Source organism: Ambystoma mexicanum, chromosome 6q, assembly GCF_040938575.1.
Source record: "Ambystoma mexicanum isolate Mex_15411 chromosome 6q, UKY_AmexF1_1, whole genome shotgun sequence".
Lineage (NCBI taxonomy): Eukaryota > Metazoa > Chordata > Amphibia > Caudata > Ambystomatidae > Ambystoma > Ambystoma mexicanum.
The window spans coordinates 159,950,066-159,967,223 of NC_090937.1; the positions used below are offsets into that span (position 1 = coordinate 159,950,066).

Here is a 17,158-nt window from a genome sequence, read left to right on the forward strand (position 1 = left end):
TCTGGGTAAGGCTCTCATAACCAGGACTAATGTCTGGCAGAAGGACTCCTAAGACCCCCACTTGTTAAGGGTCATAGTTTCTCCAGAATGTGACTACTTTTAATGAGTAATACCAATTTATACCATAATGCATTGTCCTATTTTTGGACAACAGACAATGGTCTAACCAACATAAATAAGCATATTCATAGATGGTCAATTCAGTTTCCTAAACAAACAAAGCCTCATTACGAGTACAGTGGTGTGGGGGAAAAAATGGTGGTAATGCAGTGGCAACTCATTTACCAATGCATTACTGCAGCATTACCGTATCGCCATACTACAACTATGGTGGTAAGGTGGATGATTTTCCTCCAGCACTCCACCTTGCTGCCAAAAATTGGCAAAATCAGCAGTATTGCTGCCAGCGGAATTACTGCTAGCGGTAATTCCACCATAAGTCCCCATTGAGTCCTATGGACTCCAAAGAATGGGCCCTTAAATCGAATACCACCACTTCTAATCCTGTGGTAAATCTGCAGGACCAAGTGCCGCTAACAGTAAATCTGTTTGACAATATTTTGGCGAGTTTTAACACTGAAATACCCACAAACCTGTAATTAGGCCCACAGTTCTGACAAATGCATGCATTGATTACTGTGTCATATCCCTGTCATTAGTTGGAACATTATCAAACATGATTCTTTTTTCCACCTCTATCACACATATGGAGTCAACAGTCAGTGGCATTGATTAATTTACTTATAGTTCATTTTACTCAAACAAATCAGTCAACAGAAAACTTTTGTGCTTACATGTTCATTCATTTCAAACATAAAAAAGAGGTAGGGATAGTCCCTTAAAGCATAATGTGGATTGGGACATGCTGAAAATCATATATTGTTATACCAATGGTATCCACTATGCTGTCATGAGGTAAAAAATCTAATACAATTTAAATCAGTCTTAATTATAGTGTATCCTAACAGTGGATATCACATTTATTTTGCGCCACTCTAAATACTGAAAACATTCCTTCTTTTTGAAAAAGATGTATTAATGGAATATTTAAAAACATGAACAAACATCAATGATACATGATTGGTGAGACAAATTCCAGAATATCTTTCTTTCTAAGAATTTCTTTAACTCAAAATCACATAGAAGAAAATATGAACAAATTTGAACACAAGTGCAGAAAGAACTTGAAAACACAAAGATTAAGCACAATTCAAGGAAGTCAAAAAAGTCATCAGGACACAAACATTCAAAATAAATTTGAAAACAGAACAAAAAGAACCTTATTAAATGAAGCCCCAAAGCTTTTGGAGTGAATAAATGCAAAAAGGTAAGTAAAGAAATGAAGAAAAAGGAAAGAAAACGACAGCCTAAATTAGTATTGCAGGTTCCGCAGTTCCATAAATGCAGGTCTGCCGATGTGTGTGTGTTAGGAAGATAACCTAGAACCTATATGTACTGATCTCAAGCAGATTTTAGCTAAAAAAATAGTTCAGAAACCATGCTCTTCCTGTTTGTAGTGGAAACAAACATCCAAAACACGTTTCGGATTGGCCCCCTGCCAGGCAAGGTGATTAAACTGAAGCCTTCCTCAGGGCGGGAACAGGGAGAGACAAAATAAACTTGACCATGTGTGAAGGCAGACAGATAGAATCTTTAGGGAATGTTTTCAGTTATTTAGGCGCTTGCATAAGTCACATATTTTTTTATACATTGCAAAGAAACAAAAAAAAAAAAACGTGGGAACAAAATCCTTACCCAAATCGTAGGTAAGGACTAAAACAAACCCACAGAGGTTGGGGTTGGAGCCTCCCACTGGTAGGGAGAGTGCAGCTCGTACCCCCGGGCAGCCAAGGATCTGCCTCTCAGCATTCGGACTGGTACTGAAAAAATAATAAAATATAGCCATGAGGTCCGAGGCTATTTCAAAAAGGTTGTGCACATTTGGCCCATGCACAGGGTAATCCCCAATGAAAAAAGTCTCATACCTTAATGGAAGAGGGCTAGTTGAAAAAACATGTCAGGCAGCTGTGTTTGTGTAGTACTAGGACCGGTAAGGCTTGTGCTTGTAGAGGCACTCATGCGAAGGATGCCTCCAGAGAGAGTGCTGTGGTAGCTCAACTGTTAACCTAAACAGTAGATGAGACAAAGAAAAGCGGGGGGGGGGCGAGAAGTGAGGGGAGGGGAAAGAGAGATGGGGTAATGAGGGGGGGTTTGGGGGAAAAAAGAAAGGGAGGGGGGGAGGGGAAAGACAACAGAGGGAAAAGGAACTGAAAAATAATAGAATTTTTTAGTTAAATCAATAGGGAGGAGACGAACATTGAATCATCTCGAAGTGCCGGTTAAAATAAACATTACCGAATGTGCACCGTAAGACCGATAGATATCTGTGTACCTGGCTAGGCATTAAGAAGTCAAGCAGGCAAAATGATGCAGGGCAGCCTTGCAAGGCAGCTATTCTTGCTTTCTCTTCGTACGGTGCAGTGACTCCAACGCACCGAAGAGCTGAGTCACCATTACAGACTGGGGCACCGCCGTCGCTCCCGCGGGTGTGTCTCATAATGCATGAGTGTAATTGGATGAACATTAGTTCCTGGTGGGTCCGTGTGCTCGCGCACGGATTGGTCCAGGGCTTTGTCAATCACCACAACTAGGAGATGTGTCTCATCATTGCAGAATCTGATAGGGCAGCCAGAGTCTGAGTCAGATAATATTGTGCAGTGTGCGTGCAGAATCGTGAATACAAAATGGTGAGTCTGTATTCGTAGACCCAATGCATAAAAAGAGAGGGGAGGGTGGGAGGAGGGGTTTCTGTGGGGTGGGAAGAAAAAAGAAAAAGGGGGAAAGAAAAAAGGGGGGAAAAAGAGTGGAAAGAAAGGGAGGAGTTTTTTACTATTTCTTCAGAATGAGGGTTTGGGATTGCCTCACTCGTCATGAAGCCGCAGCGTGTGCAGGGCACATGCATAAGGCATGTATAAATACTTTTTGTATGAGTGAGTGATCATAGGGTTGTAATCTGCATTGTTGAGCAGAATATGTTGAAACAGAAAAGGAAGAAACGCGTGTGTTTACTTGTGGGACCGTTTGTAAAACTGATGGGAGCGGAACATGTAAAATTGAAACAAAAAATGATGTAAAACGTGTGCGCTCTCAATGCTAAAGATATAAAGGATGTCATTGTATGAAATGACAGACATGGCATCATCTCATAGGGTATGAAGTGGTTAAATCTCCGACTTCATGTTGGGGATTAGCCTATGTGCATCAAATTAAGTGCAGGAATTCTTCGTTCAGACCATGGCTATGGCTAGAAATTCTGTGGATCCATCTTGCTTCTTTGAGCTGGAGACTGCGCAGTATATTTGCAGATTCCTTGACAACATCTAGGATCCACCGTTTGATGTCATTAGGAGTATGGTGCCTTTCCAAAAAATGTTTTACTAACGGTGCCGAAGTATTTTTGCACCTGATGCGAGATCGGTGCTCAGAAATTCTGATGTTGACCGATCGGCTTGTCTGGCCTACATACCGTAGGCCACACGGACATTCAAAACAGTAAATTGCTTGTTTTGTTTTGCAGTTTGTCATTGAATTCAAGTTCCAGGTCCTTGTCCCAATGTTGAAATTCTTCATTTTGCAAGTGAATTGACAGACTGAGCAGGACCCACACGGGAAATGTCCCACTGTCTTCCTGAGGTCCCAGAGACCTGTTGTGGGAGCTGTCTTTTTGAATTTGGAATGTACCAAAGTATCACTGATGTTTTTGGCTCTTTTAAAGGCAAAATGTGTTATTGGTGAGTTGGGCAGACTTAATTTGACGATGGGCCAATATTTGCAAATCAATTTCTTGATTCAAAAGGTATGTGAACCATGTGTAATCACACAGGTCATTTTGTTGGGTTCTGACTCTGGTTTCTGGATGGTATTTGGCTTAAAAGGATGTCTCTGTCAGTAAACCTTGCTCTTTTCTTGGCATTAGAAATGAGTTTTTTTGGGTAGCTTCTTACCATCAGGCGGTTGTCAAGGTCATCAGATTGCTGGTAGAAATCAGCTTCCTTACCCGGAGGAACTGGCCATATGGCAGATTTTCTCTCAAATGTCATGGGTGGTTACTTCAAAAATGTAAAAGAGTGTTACATGCAGTGGTTTTGCGATAAAGGCAACATTTCAGGGAGCCATGTTCATGTCTAATTTTAAGGTCCAAAAAGGGAATTTCAGCATTGCTGCATTCCATGGTGAACTGGATATTGTTGTCAATGTTATTAAGCCAGATCAAAAAAAGATCGAGGTCATTTTCTGAACCACTCCATATGAAGACAATGTCATCAATATATCGTTTCCAATATGAGATGCAGTTTTTATACAGATTCTTGTCGCACAGAATGTTATTTGACTCGAAGGTAGACATATATAGGATCGCAAGACAAGGGGCAAACATAGCGCCCATCGCTGTTCCGTTGATCTGTAAATAGAATTGGCCATTGAATTAGAAGAAATATTTACATAAGGCCAAGGTCATTAATTCATGAATAAAGTTGGAAGGCAACCTATTTTGTTGGTCATGATGGGTGAGTATTTGGTGTATACACTGAATAGCCTGATCTTGAGGGATGCTTGTGTACAATGATTTTATATCCATTGTCACTAGTTTCTGAGTCTGGGAATCAAAGGGAAGATTTTCAAATGTTTGTATGGTGTGCGTAGTATCTCGTAAATAAGTTGCTGTATTTACGCTTAAGGGTTTTAGAAAAACATCAATGAATTTGCACACTGGTTCCAAAATTGAACCGCAGACAGAAACAATTGGCCTACCTGGTGGATTATCAGGGTTTTTGTGAATTTTAGGTAGTGCATATAGTGATGGGGTGTGACCTTGACTTGTGGTTAGGAATTTTAGTTCCTTGTCACTAATCCAATGCCTTTCGTGGGCATATTGAGCCACAGTTTCTATTTCAGATTTAATTTCACTTGCTGGATCCTTTTTGAGTTTTTTGTGACTTTCCTTGTCTTGATGGAGGTCATTGACCATAGTGGAATATTGGTCACTGGACATGATCACAATCCCACCGCCTTTGTCAGCTGGTTTTATCACTATATTGGGATTATTTGAGAGCTCAGTCAGCGCCTTATGTTCATTTTGGACAGATTTTGGTTTGAAAAGTTGTAGTCATCTTTCAGTTTACCCAACTCCTTCAAAATACATTATTCGAAGGTGATAATTTCTTTGGGGATTTCATTATCTTGAGGTCTAAAAGTGGATGGGACATGTAAACCAGAGTCTGTGTCTGAGGGTTCTGCTGGAATGTCCTCAAAAAATGCTTTCAGGCGAATAGTCCTGAAAAAACGACGGATCTCCATTTCGGTTGTGAACCAATCCGTTGTTCGAAAAGGCACAAATGATAAGCCCTTTGAAATAAGTGATATTTGTGGTGGTGTCAAAACTACCTTAGCCAAATTGAAGATTGGAATGTCTTTAGCATCTGTTCTTATCGTGTCAGGCGTCTTCTGCCCCATGCTTGACGGCGCAGGAGTGCATATTAGGGGAACCATGGTTGACCCCAGTATGGGTTTCCTTGCCCTCCACTGCCTAAAAAAGGGGGCGGTGGTAGGGGTTGGAAGTTAGGAAACTGGCGTTGCTGTGATTGATTGTATCTTTGCTAGTTGTCCGAACCGCTGCTACTAGAGTTTGAAATGATACCCAAGGGCGTCGCCCTTTATTTTGCGTGACTTGTTGTTTTTTGGCAGCCTCTGCAAATTTAGCTGTTGTGTAAGGAAAACTCTTTTCGAGTTGAATTCCTGAATATCTTTATTTAATTTATTTGTTTTTTGGCAATTGTTGATGTTTTAAACTCATCAAAGAGTTTATTAGTTTCTCTTAGTTTGTCTAATGCATTAGTGATAGCCTGATTTTCGAGAAACTGTTTTTCTTCAATATCTAATTCTTTTTGGACCTCAATGCTCAGGCGTTGGGCTGTTGTAATAGTCAACACCATAAGGTCCCTACTGCATTTAATTGCAAAGTGACTAAATTTGGTTGTGTACTCCCTGTCTATGAGAAAAAGACAGGGCTCATTCCTAACAATTAGGCCGGTTGGAATAGTGTCTGCTCGTAAGTATTCCCGTAAGAAACGTCCATGTAGTTCAGTTTGGAAATTCTTCTTTTTTAATTTAAGCAGGTCCTCACTACATGTGGATTGGGCTATTCCAGGGTTTGATCCACTGGGGTCAAAAATAGAGGGTCCTTTAATGATGTCTGCAGTTTGCTCTAAAGAATAGGCAAAAGTTTGGCTTTCTGCCATACTCAGTCCAAAAAACTGAAAGAAAGATTCAACCTTGGGTGAACCGGAAGCCAAAGGTTCATTCAGGCCGGTAATTTTCCCTTGTCATCAACACCTCTCACAGTGCAGGATCTTTGCACCAGTTTTTTCAGGCGTTCAAGTGTTGCTGCACAGGGAGAATATCCTCACATTTAGCCCCCACCCCTTTCAGCGATCAGCAGGGAAGTTGCCACTCTGTAAAAGACAAACAATATTCAGTGCCCAAAAATGGCAAACACCTGCCGGAGCCACCACATTTCTTATAGATGCGTGCATGGAGGAGGATTGGAAAGTGCTGTTCAGACATGGAACATAACTTTTCTAAGTGGACATCAGAATTGGGCCCTGTAGCTTTTGCTCCCATGAAGTGGCCCGCCAGTGATGAAGCTGTGTTGTGAGTTACTATATCTGTCTGCTCAACAGTTCTGTCTTTACAATACCTAGTTGGTTCTCCAAAATATTTTTTTCTGCAAATGTATTTTAGCATGTATGCACAATATTGTGACAGGCTTGTTAGATAGTATTTTAACAGTATGTTTTGACAGTTTCAAAGGTGTAATAACCTCTGGACACTTTTGTTAAACACAGGAGGCCCGATTCAGAGAAGGTTTTGTGTGGCACAAAAGCAATTTGTGCACAAAAAGTGCACTTTGCACCATGCAAAACTCAAGGAGCTGAGTGCTTTGGGTGACACATAGCGCCACGTGTGAGAAGGGCCTGCGCAAAGAAATAAATAGGGGGCAGAACATGCATATTCCCCATTCTTTTTGCATAATGAAGAAGCGCGAGGAGTAATGTGGGCGTGTTGAGGGACAAGGCATGTAAATAATTAAAAGGCCCACTCACAATTGACATGCAATTCATGGATTCCCAACCACAATTTACCAGAGTGAATGATATGCGACGCAACGTACAAATCACAAAGGGCACGTGTAAAAGCACTGAATGCACACCATTACAAAATTGCATTTCCTGAATGAATCCCACAGCAGTGGAAGCACTCGTACATGTTCATGTAAGATGGAGGAGGGGGAGATTGGTGACGGGCAGGATTTTACACTGTCGCACAACACTTTTTTGGATGCCAGATGACGAGGTGTATGCAAGATACAGATTTCCTCCTCATCCTAGACCTGGGCAAGGAATGGGTGGAATACCTTACATCACCCAACATCTGCTCCCATACACTCACACCCCTAGATAAAGTGCTGCCAGCCCTACATCTTTTGGCTATGGGCTCATTTCAGCACACCTCTGTCTATGTGGAGGCATATCGGAGGCCACGCAATTACCGGTGAGTACACCAGGTATTGCGCTGCATTACATCATGCTTGCGCTGGCACATATACATGTCACACACACTGCAGGCAAGACAGAGAGTGTGCCAGGAGTTTTATGCCATAACACGCCCCACAGAGAGTTTGCCAGGAGTTTTATGCAATAACACGCCCCAGGAGTGTACAAGAACATGTAACGCAACCAGAAGCATTGGCATTTAATTGATGCACAGGTTATCTGTGATGCAATGGGAGTCATCATGCTTTTGATTGCAAATTTCTCCAGAAGCACACATGAACGCATAATTTACTGCTATTCTTCCGATAACAAACCCTGGCATTGGGAACCTTTGGCAACACCCAAATCATCGCTGAGTATCAGCAAGCAGTCACATGACACACGGAATAACAGCACATGACAATCAATGCTAACAACAACCATTTCCACATTTACTGGGGACACGCCATTCGGGAATCCTGCCACCCCAGCTGAGGTAAGGTATAACGCAGCACACATAGCCACTAGGAGCATAGTGGTGGCGTACATTTTGGTTGCTTAAGTGACACTTCCTTTCCCTTGACCACTCTGGCAACATATTGCTACATGCCCCACCAGTGGTATGCAAGATCATTGTGGCATCTTGTATCCTGCACTATGTTGCCACACTGCGTGGCATACCTGTAACGCTTACCTGAACTCTGTGGAAACACCCTGGCTGCGTAGGTTCTTCAGGCAGAGTTCTATGGAAGAATCCGCCACATAAGTTCTGAGGAAATATAACAGTGAACACTCTCTATAAACATAGGCTTGGGTCTAATCCTTTCTTTAGCAGTCGTGGTTAGAATGTATATCTAAGATAGGGTAGATTGCACTGCTCACCTGTATGGATTATGTTCTCCATCCTGCATGCATACAGGGGTGCTTGTTCTGAAGAATTAATCCAAGACTGGCAGTAATATTGAAGCAGATTTCAAGACGGATGAAGTTTTCTTTAAGTCTCTTAAAGGAGGAATGGAATCACTGGACAGTACATTCTGAAGTGAGACGTCTAAAACTCCAATGGGAAACAGTCTATGGAGATTCTAGCTGGCAATGTCAACTACCACAATTGAGAGCGGAATTGGAGTTTTTATATGTGGTAATTAGTTTATGTAAGGACTGCGGATAATTCTTGTCTATTCAGAGATGAGTCTCCAGCAACTGTGTAGTGCTGTGGAAAACAACTGAAAGAAAATGAGGACTGAAGAGAATTCTGAAGATCAAAGTTTATAGGCTCTTCATAATAAGTAGCGTAGCTATAATTGGGAGTAGAATTAATTCACTACTACATCACCTACTTATTTTTTAATAAATGGCTTGTGCAATGTAAATGTCCACATACACAGAGAACTGATGAAAAGCTTATAGCTGAGATAAACTACTGACAACAGGGTCAAAAGTGCCTCAGCTTAAACAGAACGTAACTACTGCAACGATAGGAAACACTACTTAAGTGCTGATAACAGCTTCTTGACAAACTTTATGAGGCAATACATGACTTGCGATGGTACTTGCAGTTTTTTAGTTCGCCGACAATGCGTACACATGGAACAATAGGAAGACTGAGGAGTTCTATGGTACGCGCGCCTGACTGGAAGCTGCTTCTGAGGTGACAGAAAAAGAAAAAAATGGAAAATGACTCGAAACTCAGAGCGGGCAGAAATCAACAAAGAAAAGGGCAAAAGAATATACAAATGGCAACAGAACAAGGACTGTGGAACTGTGAGGGGCTAAGGGCTAAGGGCTAAGGAGCCGGAACAGAGCCCCAGTAAACGTTGCACTGCGCAAAGCAGATTCAACGCGAAGCAGAGACTTGCCGATGGGCGGGGCTTATAAGGGAACCAGAGCTGAAAGACTAGAAAAACACCACTACATGCTGGGTACAAACAGGGCTGCCATGTTGGTTTAAGTGAAGTTCCCTGACAGCTCCTTGGAATTCCTCTTCTGTAATTCTCCATGTGTGTGTTAACCAGGAACGGTAGGCTGGTGTCCAATCCTTTTGGGAATTCCCACCTGATGATTTCCCAGTGACAATGACAGTATTCCCCCCCAAGGCCCCTCTCAGGTTCAACACTCCCCTTCCTGGTTTTTCTGGATGATTCTGGTGAAAAGTTTTCAACAACCTAGAAGCATAGATATTATCAAAGGGTTCCCAGGTCCTATCTTGTGGTCCATAGCCCTTCCAGTCTACCAAATAGACTAGCTTCTTACGCACCATTTTTGAATCCAGGATTGACTTGACTTCATACTCTGGCTGATCGTTTCCAGATCAATTGGTGCTGGGGCTTCGGGAATACGGGTATTTGGGCAAACTGACTTTAGCAAGGATACATGAAACACTGGGTGAGTTTTCATTTTCTTCGGAAGTTCTAGCTTCATAGCTACTGGGTTGACAACAGCTTCAATTTTAAATGGGCCTAGAAATCTTGGAAGAAATTTTCAAGACCCTTTTTAGAACAAGATTCTTAGAGACTAGCCAAACTAAGTCCCCCACTTGATAGTCAGGAGCCTCCCTACGATGGCGGTCTTCAAAGCTCTTCTGAGAGTCTTTGGCAGTGGACAACTGGTTTTGTATTTCTCAATTGCATTGGCAATGTAGTCATGCAGGGTTTTTACTGCCGGCATCTGGATGGTTCCGGAGGATCATAGACATATGTTCGTTGATGTCGACCGTGTAAAGTATAAAAGGTGCTTAGTCCTGTGGATGAATGCACAGAGATATTGTAGGCGTACTCTGCTACCCACAAAATATCCACCCAAGAATCTTCTGTTTGATGAATAATACATCGCAGATACTGCTCCAGAGTTTGATTGGTTCGCTCAGTCTGTCCATCTGTTTGGGGGTAATGGCTGGTGGATAAACGTACATCGATCTTGGCCAACTCGCAACACTTTCTCCAGAATCTTGAAATAAATTGGCTCCCACTATCAGATACTAAGATTGAAGGGAAACCATGTAGTTTCACAATATTTTCTAGAAATGTTTTTGCTAGAACAGGTGCAGACGGAAGCCCTTTTAAAGCCACGAAATGAGCCATTTTCGAAAGTAGATCTACCACAACCAAGATGGTAACAAGTCCTTGACATGGGGACAAATCAGTGATTAAATCCAATGATAGGGTGTGCCATGGAGCAGGCGGCAACCTCAAAGGTTGGAGCAGTCCTGCAGGTTTCTGTTTCAGAGCCTTGTTTTGAGCACAATTTCCACAAAACTGAACTAAATCTTTGCACCAAATTGGCCAACAATAACACCTCTTGATTTTTTCCAAGGTCTTAGTGACCCCAGGATGACCTTCGATCAATGAACCATGGTAGTTGGCAATCACCTGTGTCTGCAGTTTTGGGGTTGGTAAATACAATCGACCTTGATAAAATGGCAAGCCAGCCTGAATATAACATTGGGTTTTGCCGTTCAGCCACTCCTGTTTTTCGGTTGAGGACATGCTTGCTTGAACCTCTCTCCTTAGTTCTTCGAGGGATGCATCAAGGTTGCTCACCACTCCAAGCATTTTCTCCCCGGAAATAATATCCACTGGTGCTGGGGTTGCATATGCCTCTTTGCCATTTCCAATGCGAGATAATGTGTCAGCTTTGCCGTTTCGCACTCCAGACCGGAATGTGATAACAAAATCATACTCAGCAAAGAAAAGAGCCCATCGTAAACTGCCGCAAAGATTGAGCCTATGGCAGAACGTAGATACTGCAGATTTCAATGATCAGTAAATATTGTAACTTTGTGCTGAGCTCCAAGTAAATAATGTCTCCACTCTTTTCGTGTGCTTTTTATGGCCAACAGTTCTTTATCTGTCACAGTGTAGTTGAGTTCATTTTTTTGACCAGAATGCTACTGGATACAGAATTTGAGTGTCGGGATTGCGTTGAGAAAAAACTGCGCCCATAGCCACATTAGATGCATCTGTCTCAATGAAAAAGGAAAGATCTGGTCACAGGTGCTGCAAAATCGGAGCTGCTGTGAACCTTTCTTTCAATTTCAGGAAGGCTTCTCCTGCTTCTCTGGTCCATTCAAATTTCTTATTTTTTCGAAGCAAGGATGTGATGGGATGCACTAACTGAGAAAATTCTGACACAAAACGCTGATAAACATTCGCGAACCCCCAAAAACTTTGGACTCCTTTCACCGAAGTGCGGGCTGGCCAGGTGAGAATTGCGTCAACCTTTCGATTGTCCATCTTAACTCCTTGAGAGGAGAGAATAAAGCCCAAAAATTCAACTTCGGGAACGTGAAAGGACCATTTTTTCCAGCTTGACATACAGAGAGTTTTCCCTAAGCTTCTGAAGAATAGATTTCACATGCTGCACATGCTCTTGAGGATTTACAGAAAAAACAAAAATATTAATCTATGTACACCACCGTACAAACATCCAATAGTTCGCGTAAAATATAATTCATAAAAGATTGAAATGCAGCTGGTGCGTTACATAGCCCAAAGGGCATAACTTGGTATTCAAAGAGACCAAACCGAGTTCAGAAGGCCGTCTTCCATTCGTCACCTTCTTTTTTTATTAGAAAGTTGTTTTAATCAAGTAAACTTGATTTTTCAACAAATTCAATTACATAATATTATTAAAATTCATTAAGACAATACAACAAATCTCAAAAAAGATAACAAGCAAAAGAAAAAGAAAAAAGAAAAAAAGAAAATAAGAAATAAAACTATAAAGTAAACATAACAACTCCACTTAATCAATGAAACTGGCAGTGTAAAGCAACAACAACTCTTATTTAAGCAGTAAAAATGAAAAGCAATAAGATATCACAGGAAAGAAATGCATACGATCATAATTTGCTCTGAGTCGATCTTTTGTTTGTCAATTTTAAACTGTGCAAGAAAATCAATATTGCACATCTCAATGGCTGATTATTAGTATGAAATAGCAGTTCCAACAATCTGTCACTGGTAAGTATTATGTGATCTATCAACAAGGGTTTCATATACTTGATTCTTTGTATAAGTAACGCAGGTCAGACTGAACGCAGATGTTTCAAAGTTTCTGGGGAGACCTTACAAAAACGACAGAGGCGCTCATTCTCAGGTATTAATTTGCGTTTGTAAAGTAACTCATTTGTGGGCCAAAGGTTCAATCGATAGCGAAGGAAATCATCACACAGTCGAGGACTAGGAAACAAGGCTAAGTAACTTTCAACTGCACCATAGCGTTTTAGATTGAATGGAGTATCTGCAAAAACCTAATAGTGGATGCACGCAGGTCGCGTCTGTATCCAATCGTACTCCCATAAAAGTATTTTTGCTCGGTTCGGGTTCTCTATCAACAATGTTATTGTAAGCCCGGTCTCGCTAATGATCTCCTGCGCTTTTTGCCTCCAACCATAGGGAAATGCATCCATTGACTGTAAGAGATATTTTGCAATCACTTTAATTAGACCCGATTTATTATCTGCCATAACACATTTCCTATAAAGTGAACAAATTTTCCATTTACAAATGGCATATAAAGACACTAGGTCCAACTCGTGTCTCACGATACACATAGGATAGGAAAGTGGTATAGGCAAGACTCATTTCCAATAACATCCATCTATGGCAGTCCAGTAAATATAGGTTTTTTTCAAAGAAGCCTCCACTCCATACGTTATTACTGGAACAAACTTTTGCTTTTAATAAACAATTGTCGGAACCAAGGAGAACTTGCAATATTTGGCTTTAATCAGGCGTGCCTGTGAGACAGCTGTCGTAATCTTTTGTTTTACATGATGATCATGAGCGTTAAGATTCATGTTGTTTGTAACAAAGTTGCCTAGATATATATAGGATGGTACGGTTTCCAGTATTGTGCATTGTAAGGGCCATAGATGATTGACACATCTCTGTTTTCTTGTGCTGAATTGGATAACCTTGGTTTTCGCTATATTAACAGTTATACGATTTTCCACAGTATAGCGATCCAAAGCTTTCAATAGGACACAAAGGCCATTCGCAGTCTTCGATAGTAAAACCATATCATCAGCATACAACAAATGCCTGATTTGGATGTTGTTAAGTTTCGGGGAGTCTGTGACAAGTGAAGCAAAAACTTGTCTTATATCAGAAATAAAAAAATTGAATATCGCTGATGCCAAAATGCAGCCCTGTTTGAGGCCTCGTGCAGTCTCTATTGGTTCCGACAATAAGCCTTCACTATTTAGTCTAACCTGGATAGAGGTGCCTGAGTGCAACTGAATAACCCACTTCAGAATAAATCAAGGACAGCCTCTATCCACACGTTTTTTATATATCAGCTCCCGTGGAATTGCGTCAAACGCCATGCGGAAGTCATTGAAAGCCATGTATAATACTTGACATCGTTGACGCGCCTGATGGATAACGGAATTTAGTGTGATGACATTAATGGCGGTGCCTAAGCCAGGTAGAAATCCTGTTTGAAATGGATCACGAGAATCACTTGAATGAAGCCAGAGATTGAACTGCCTCAAAATTAGGCAGGCAAGAATTTTGCCTGGGCAGTCAAGAAGGGCGATAGGACGATAAACTGTAGGATCGGCCCTATCGCCCTTTTTAAAAATTGGCAGAATGATAGAGCGCTTCTATGATTTGGGGATTTCCCCGACATGAAAAATGTGTTGAAAAATGTCATGAAGAATAGAAGCCCATTGGAGAGGGTAATCTTTAAGCATGCCATTATGGAGGCCATCAGGGCCAACCGCTCTGGATCGGCTGAGATTTTTGATGCAACTTAAAATGTCTACCTGGTCCATTCTGAAGGCATGAGGTGAGTGTATATTCAGAAATTCTAATAGGAGATCTGGGAATGGAGAACGATATATGGTGTTGAAGTGTTCAGACCATTTTTCACTTGGGAGTGCAGAAGTAAGCACGGCAGACTGTAGTCTATGGGTGGCTGTATTTAGGCAATTCCAAATGCCACTGGTGGATTTAGTGAGCATTTGCATCAACATATTCTCTCCATCTTCTTGATATCGCAAGCACTTATGGCCTTTCAGCCTTTTTCTATATCTGGCTTTCAGAAATCTCTTCGAGGCTGGTCTGCTAATGGCTGGGTCATCCCTTAGGTTACGTATGGCTTGCCTTAGCTGTGCTTTTCTTTGCTGTATTTCAGCATCATAACTGTGTGTAAGCTTATGTCTGATGCTAGAGTCAGGCATTTTTACTTGCCTGAAACTTTGCATCGTAGTGACATAGCACTGCGAATCTTTGGAAGATAGAGGTCTATGGGAGTCCATCAAAGCCTGTTTAAGCTGATTCAATGTCATTGGATTCCAACATAAACGGGTGCCGCTGTTATTCACTTTAAAGGAGTATGGATAGCTGTTTCGATCTAATAAATGATGCCCCACTGAAAAATTAAAGTGCATGACGAGTTTATTGTGATCGCTCACTAATGAAGGAATCACATTCATAGACTGTACCTGGGGTAGGCATTTCTTGTTTATATAGATATAGTCTAAAATTGCCTGCCGAGAGCCGGAAGACCAAGTTACACAGGCAGGGACATCACCGTCCACAGTGTTGTTTACCATTACATACCCCCTTTCTTTCATAATAGTGCACCAGGTTTGCTCATCGAGCCCAGACCTGCTATTGGTCATTGGTAAAATATGTAAATTTAAGTCAACAAGAACAATAGAGCACACGATACTAGTGTCAGCGATTATTTTGTCCAAGTGTAGGGTCAAGTGCATGAAGAACATCTCATCCGTTATGTTCTGCCTACTCCAATATATATTAATAATGGCTAAGCTCGCCATGTCCCAAGTTAATTTAACTACTTGGAAATATGGGGATGAGGAGGGATACTGGATCACTTTAAAACACTATTATGCTTGACTGCTAGCAACAAGCCACCAGAGGGGCGTCCCATGGAATTTTTGACCGCTAATGAAGAAACAATTGTATGCGAAGCACAAATCGGGGCAGTTATAAGCCATGTGTCTTGCAAGGCTATAATATCAAATCGAGGCAAGTCACTTACGGTTGAATTTATAAAGTGAGTGTGACCTCAGGTATTCCAGCACAGCAAGGAAACAACGTCTTGATTGAGAGTTAGTTATGATTGCTTCACATACTCTTGGGGTCCAATGACTACGGAAGCTTGATGAGAGTTTAGACTTTGAGATGTGGCATGTTGTTTTGATTGGTACGTCGGGACTTGGAGTTTCTCCATTTTGTCACTGACTGGGTTAATATCTTGAGACAGAATAAATCCTAGGTCAAATAATGACATTCGCGCCTGCCACAACATGTTAAACACTTGACCTGAGCGTACATATATCTTAACTTCCGACAGGTCATCTTGATTAACAAACTCTATGTATTCAATATCGGTGGTGGATAAGTCTTTAAGAATCGCAATATCAGCACAAATGTTCAGTATACTTGATCTATTAAGTACATACATTGAAAAAGGTGCTGCACGACATTTCATATTCAGTGAGTATAATTGCAGTTTGGCATTGGAATACAAATTTTGAGGACTCACAATTGACTTTTCCATACTTGAATCACAAGGCATGGGTTCGGTCAGAGCGTGAGGCAGCTGTTCGTTTGGTGTTTTAATAGTTTGTTGCTGCGTATTTGTTTTTGAGGTGAGAGCTGCAGAAGTTAGTTTATAGTCCTGACTAGTGGACTTTAATTCCGCAAAACAAGACTCAATGGAGGATTTAATATATTCTACTAGATCTTGTTTTAAAGTTGGCAATTGAGAAACTGATTCTATATGCGAATCCTTAATTGGTATAGGATTTGATACAGACGTTACTTGCATCTGTACAGATTTTACAGACTCAGATGCATTAGGCTGCACATATTCTGCCTGTGAGCCATTGGATAAGTGTGCAGTAGCAAGCTTTAAGATAGGGAGTTGTTCAATGTGACTCATGGGTGACCATATAGTTGGATTCTTCATGTCTTGTGTTTGATCTGTACATGATGGAAGAGCCAATTGTGAAGTCAAGTTAGAATGCGCAGTATAGGCATTGATCGAAGCTCTAATTTCTTCTCTTAACTGGGCAATGACTGATTCAACATGTACACTGGGATTGAGTGTAGTGACTACTGGCATAGATGGAATGGTGCCTGGTGGAACTCTTGAGTCAGGTGGCATTAGCGAGCCAGGTCCAGGTTTATTTTGAAACATGAATGGAGGCGTGACAGAAGTAGTGATAGCCTGCTTTGCTAGGGCTATAAGATCATCAAGTGGTTGATGTGGTATTATTGCTGGAACCACCTTAGTTAAAACTTCAGGAGTAGATGATACTACAGATTTTTCTAGTCGCAATGGGATTTTAATACATTTTCAGGAGTTCTCACTTACTTTTGTACAAGATTTTGTTTTTTGCACAGCTTTTTTCATTCTTTTCCAATCTTTTCTCGGACGGTGAGAGGTAGAAGATTTGGATGAGGAATTGGTGACAGCTGGGGCGAATAGTTAAAAAATATTGGCAGAGTCTTTAAGAGGCAATTTGGGATTCGAAGTTGAGACAATTTTACTTGGTGATTGTATGGTATCATCAATATTAATCTAGGGAG

General features: G+C 41.3%; 1 protein-coding gene across 1 annotated transcript in view; it reads right to left on the minus strand.

The window, feature by feature from the left end:
- The window catches only part of LOC138515182 (uncharacterized), a 66,449-nt gene extending 62,349 nt beyond the window's left edge, over positions 1–4,100 (minus strand). The window contains exon 1 of the mRNA XM_069630158.1: positions 4,005–4,100. Within this exon, the coding sequence (XP_069486259.1) occupies positions 4,005–4,100 (96 nt within the window). The remainder of the gene's footprint in view (positions 1–4,004) is intronic.
- Between the last annotated feature and the right edge of the window lie 13,058 nt (positions 4,101–17,158).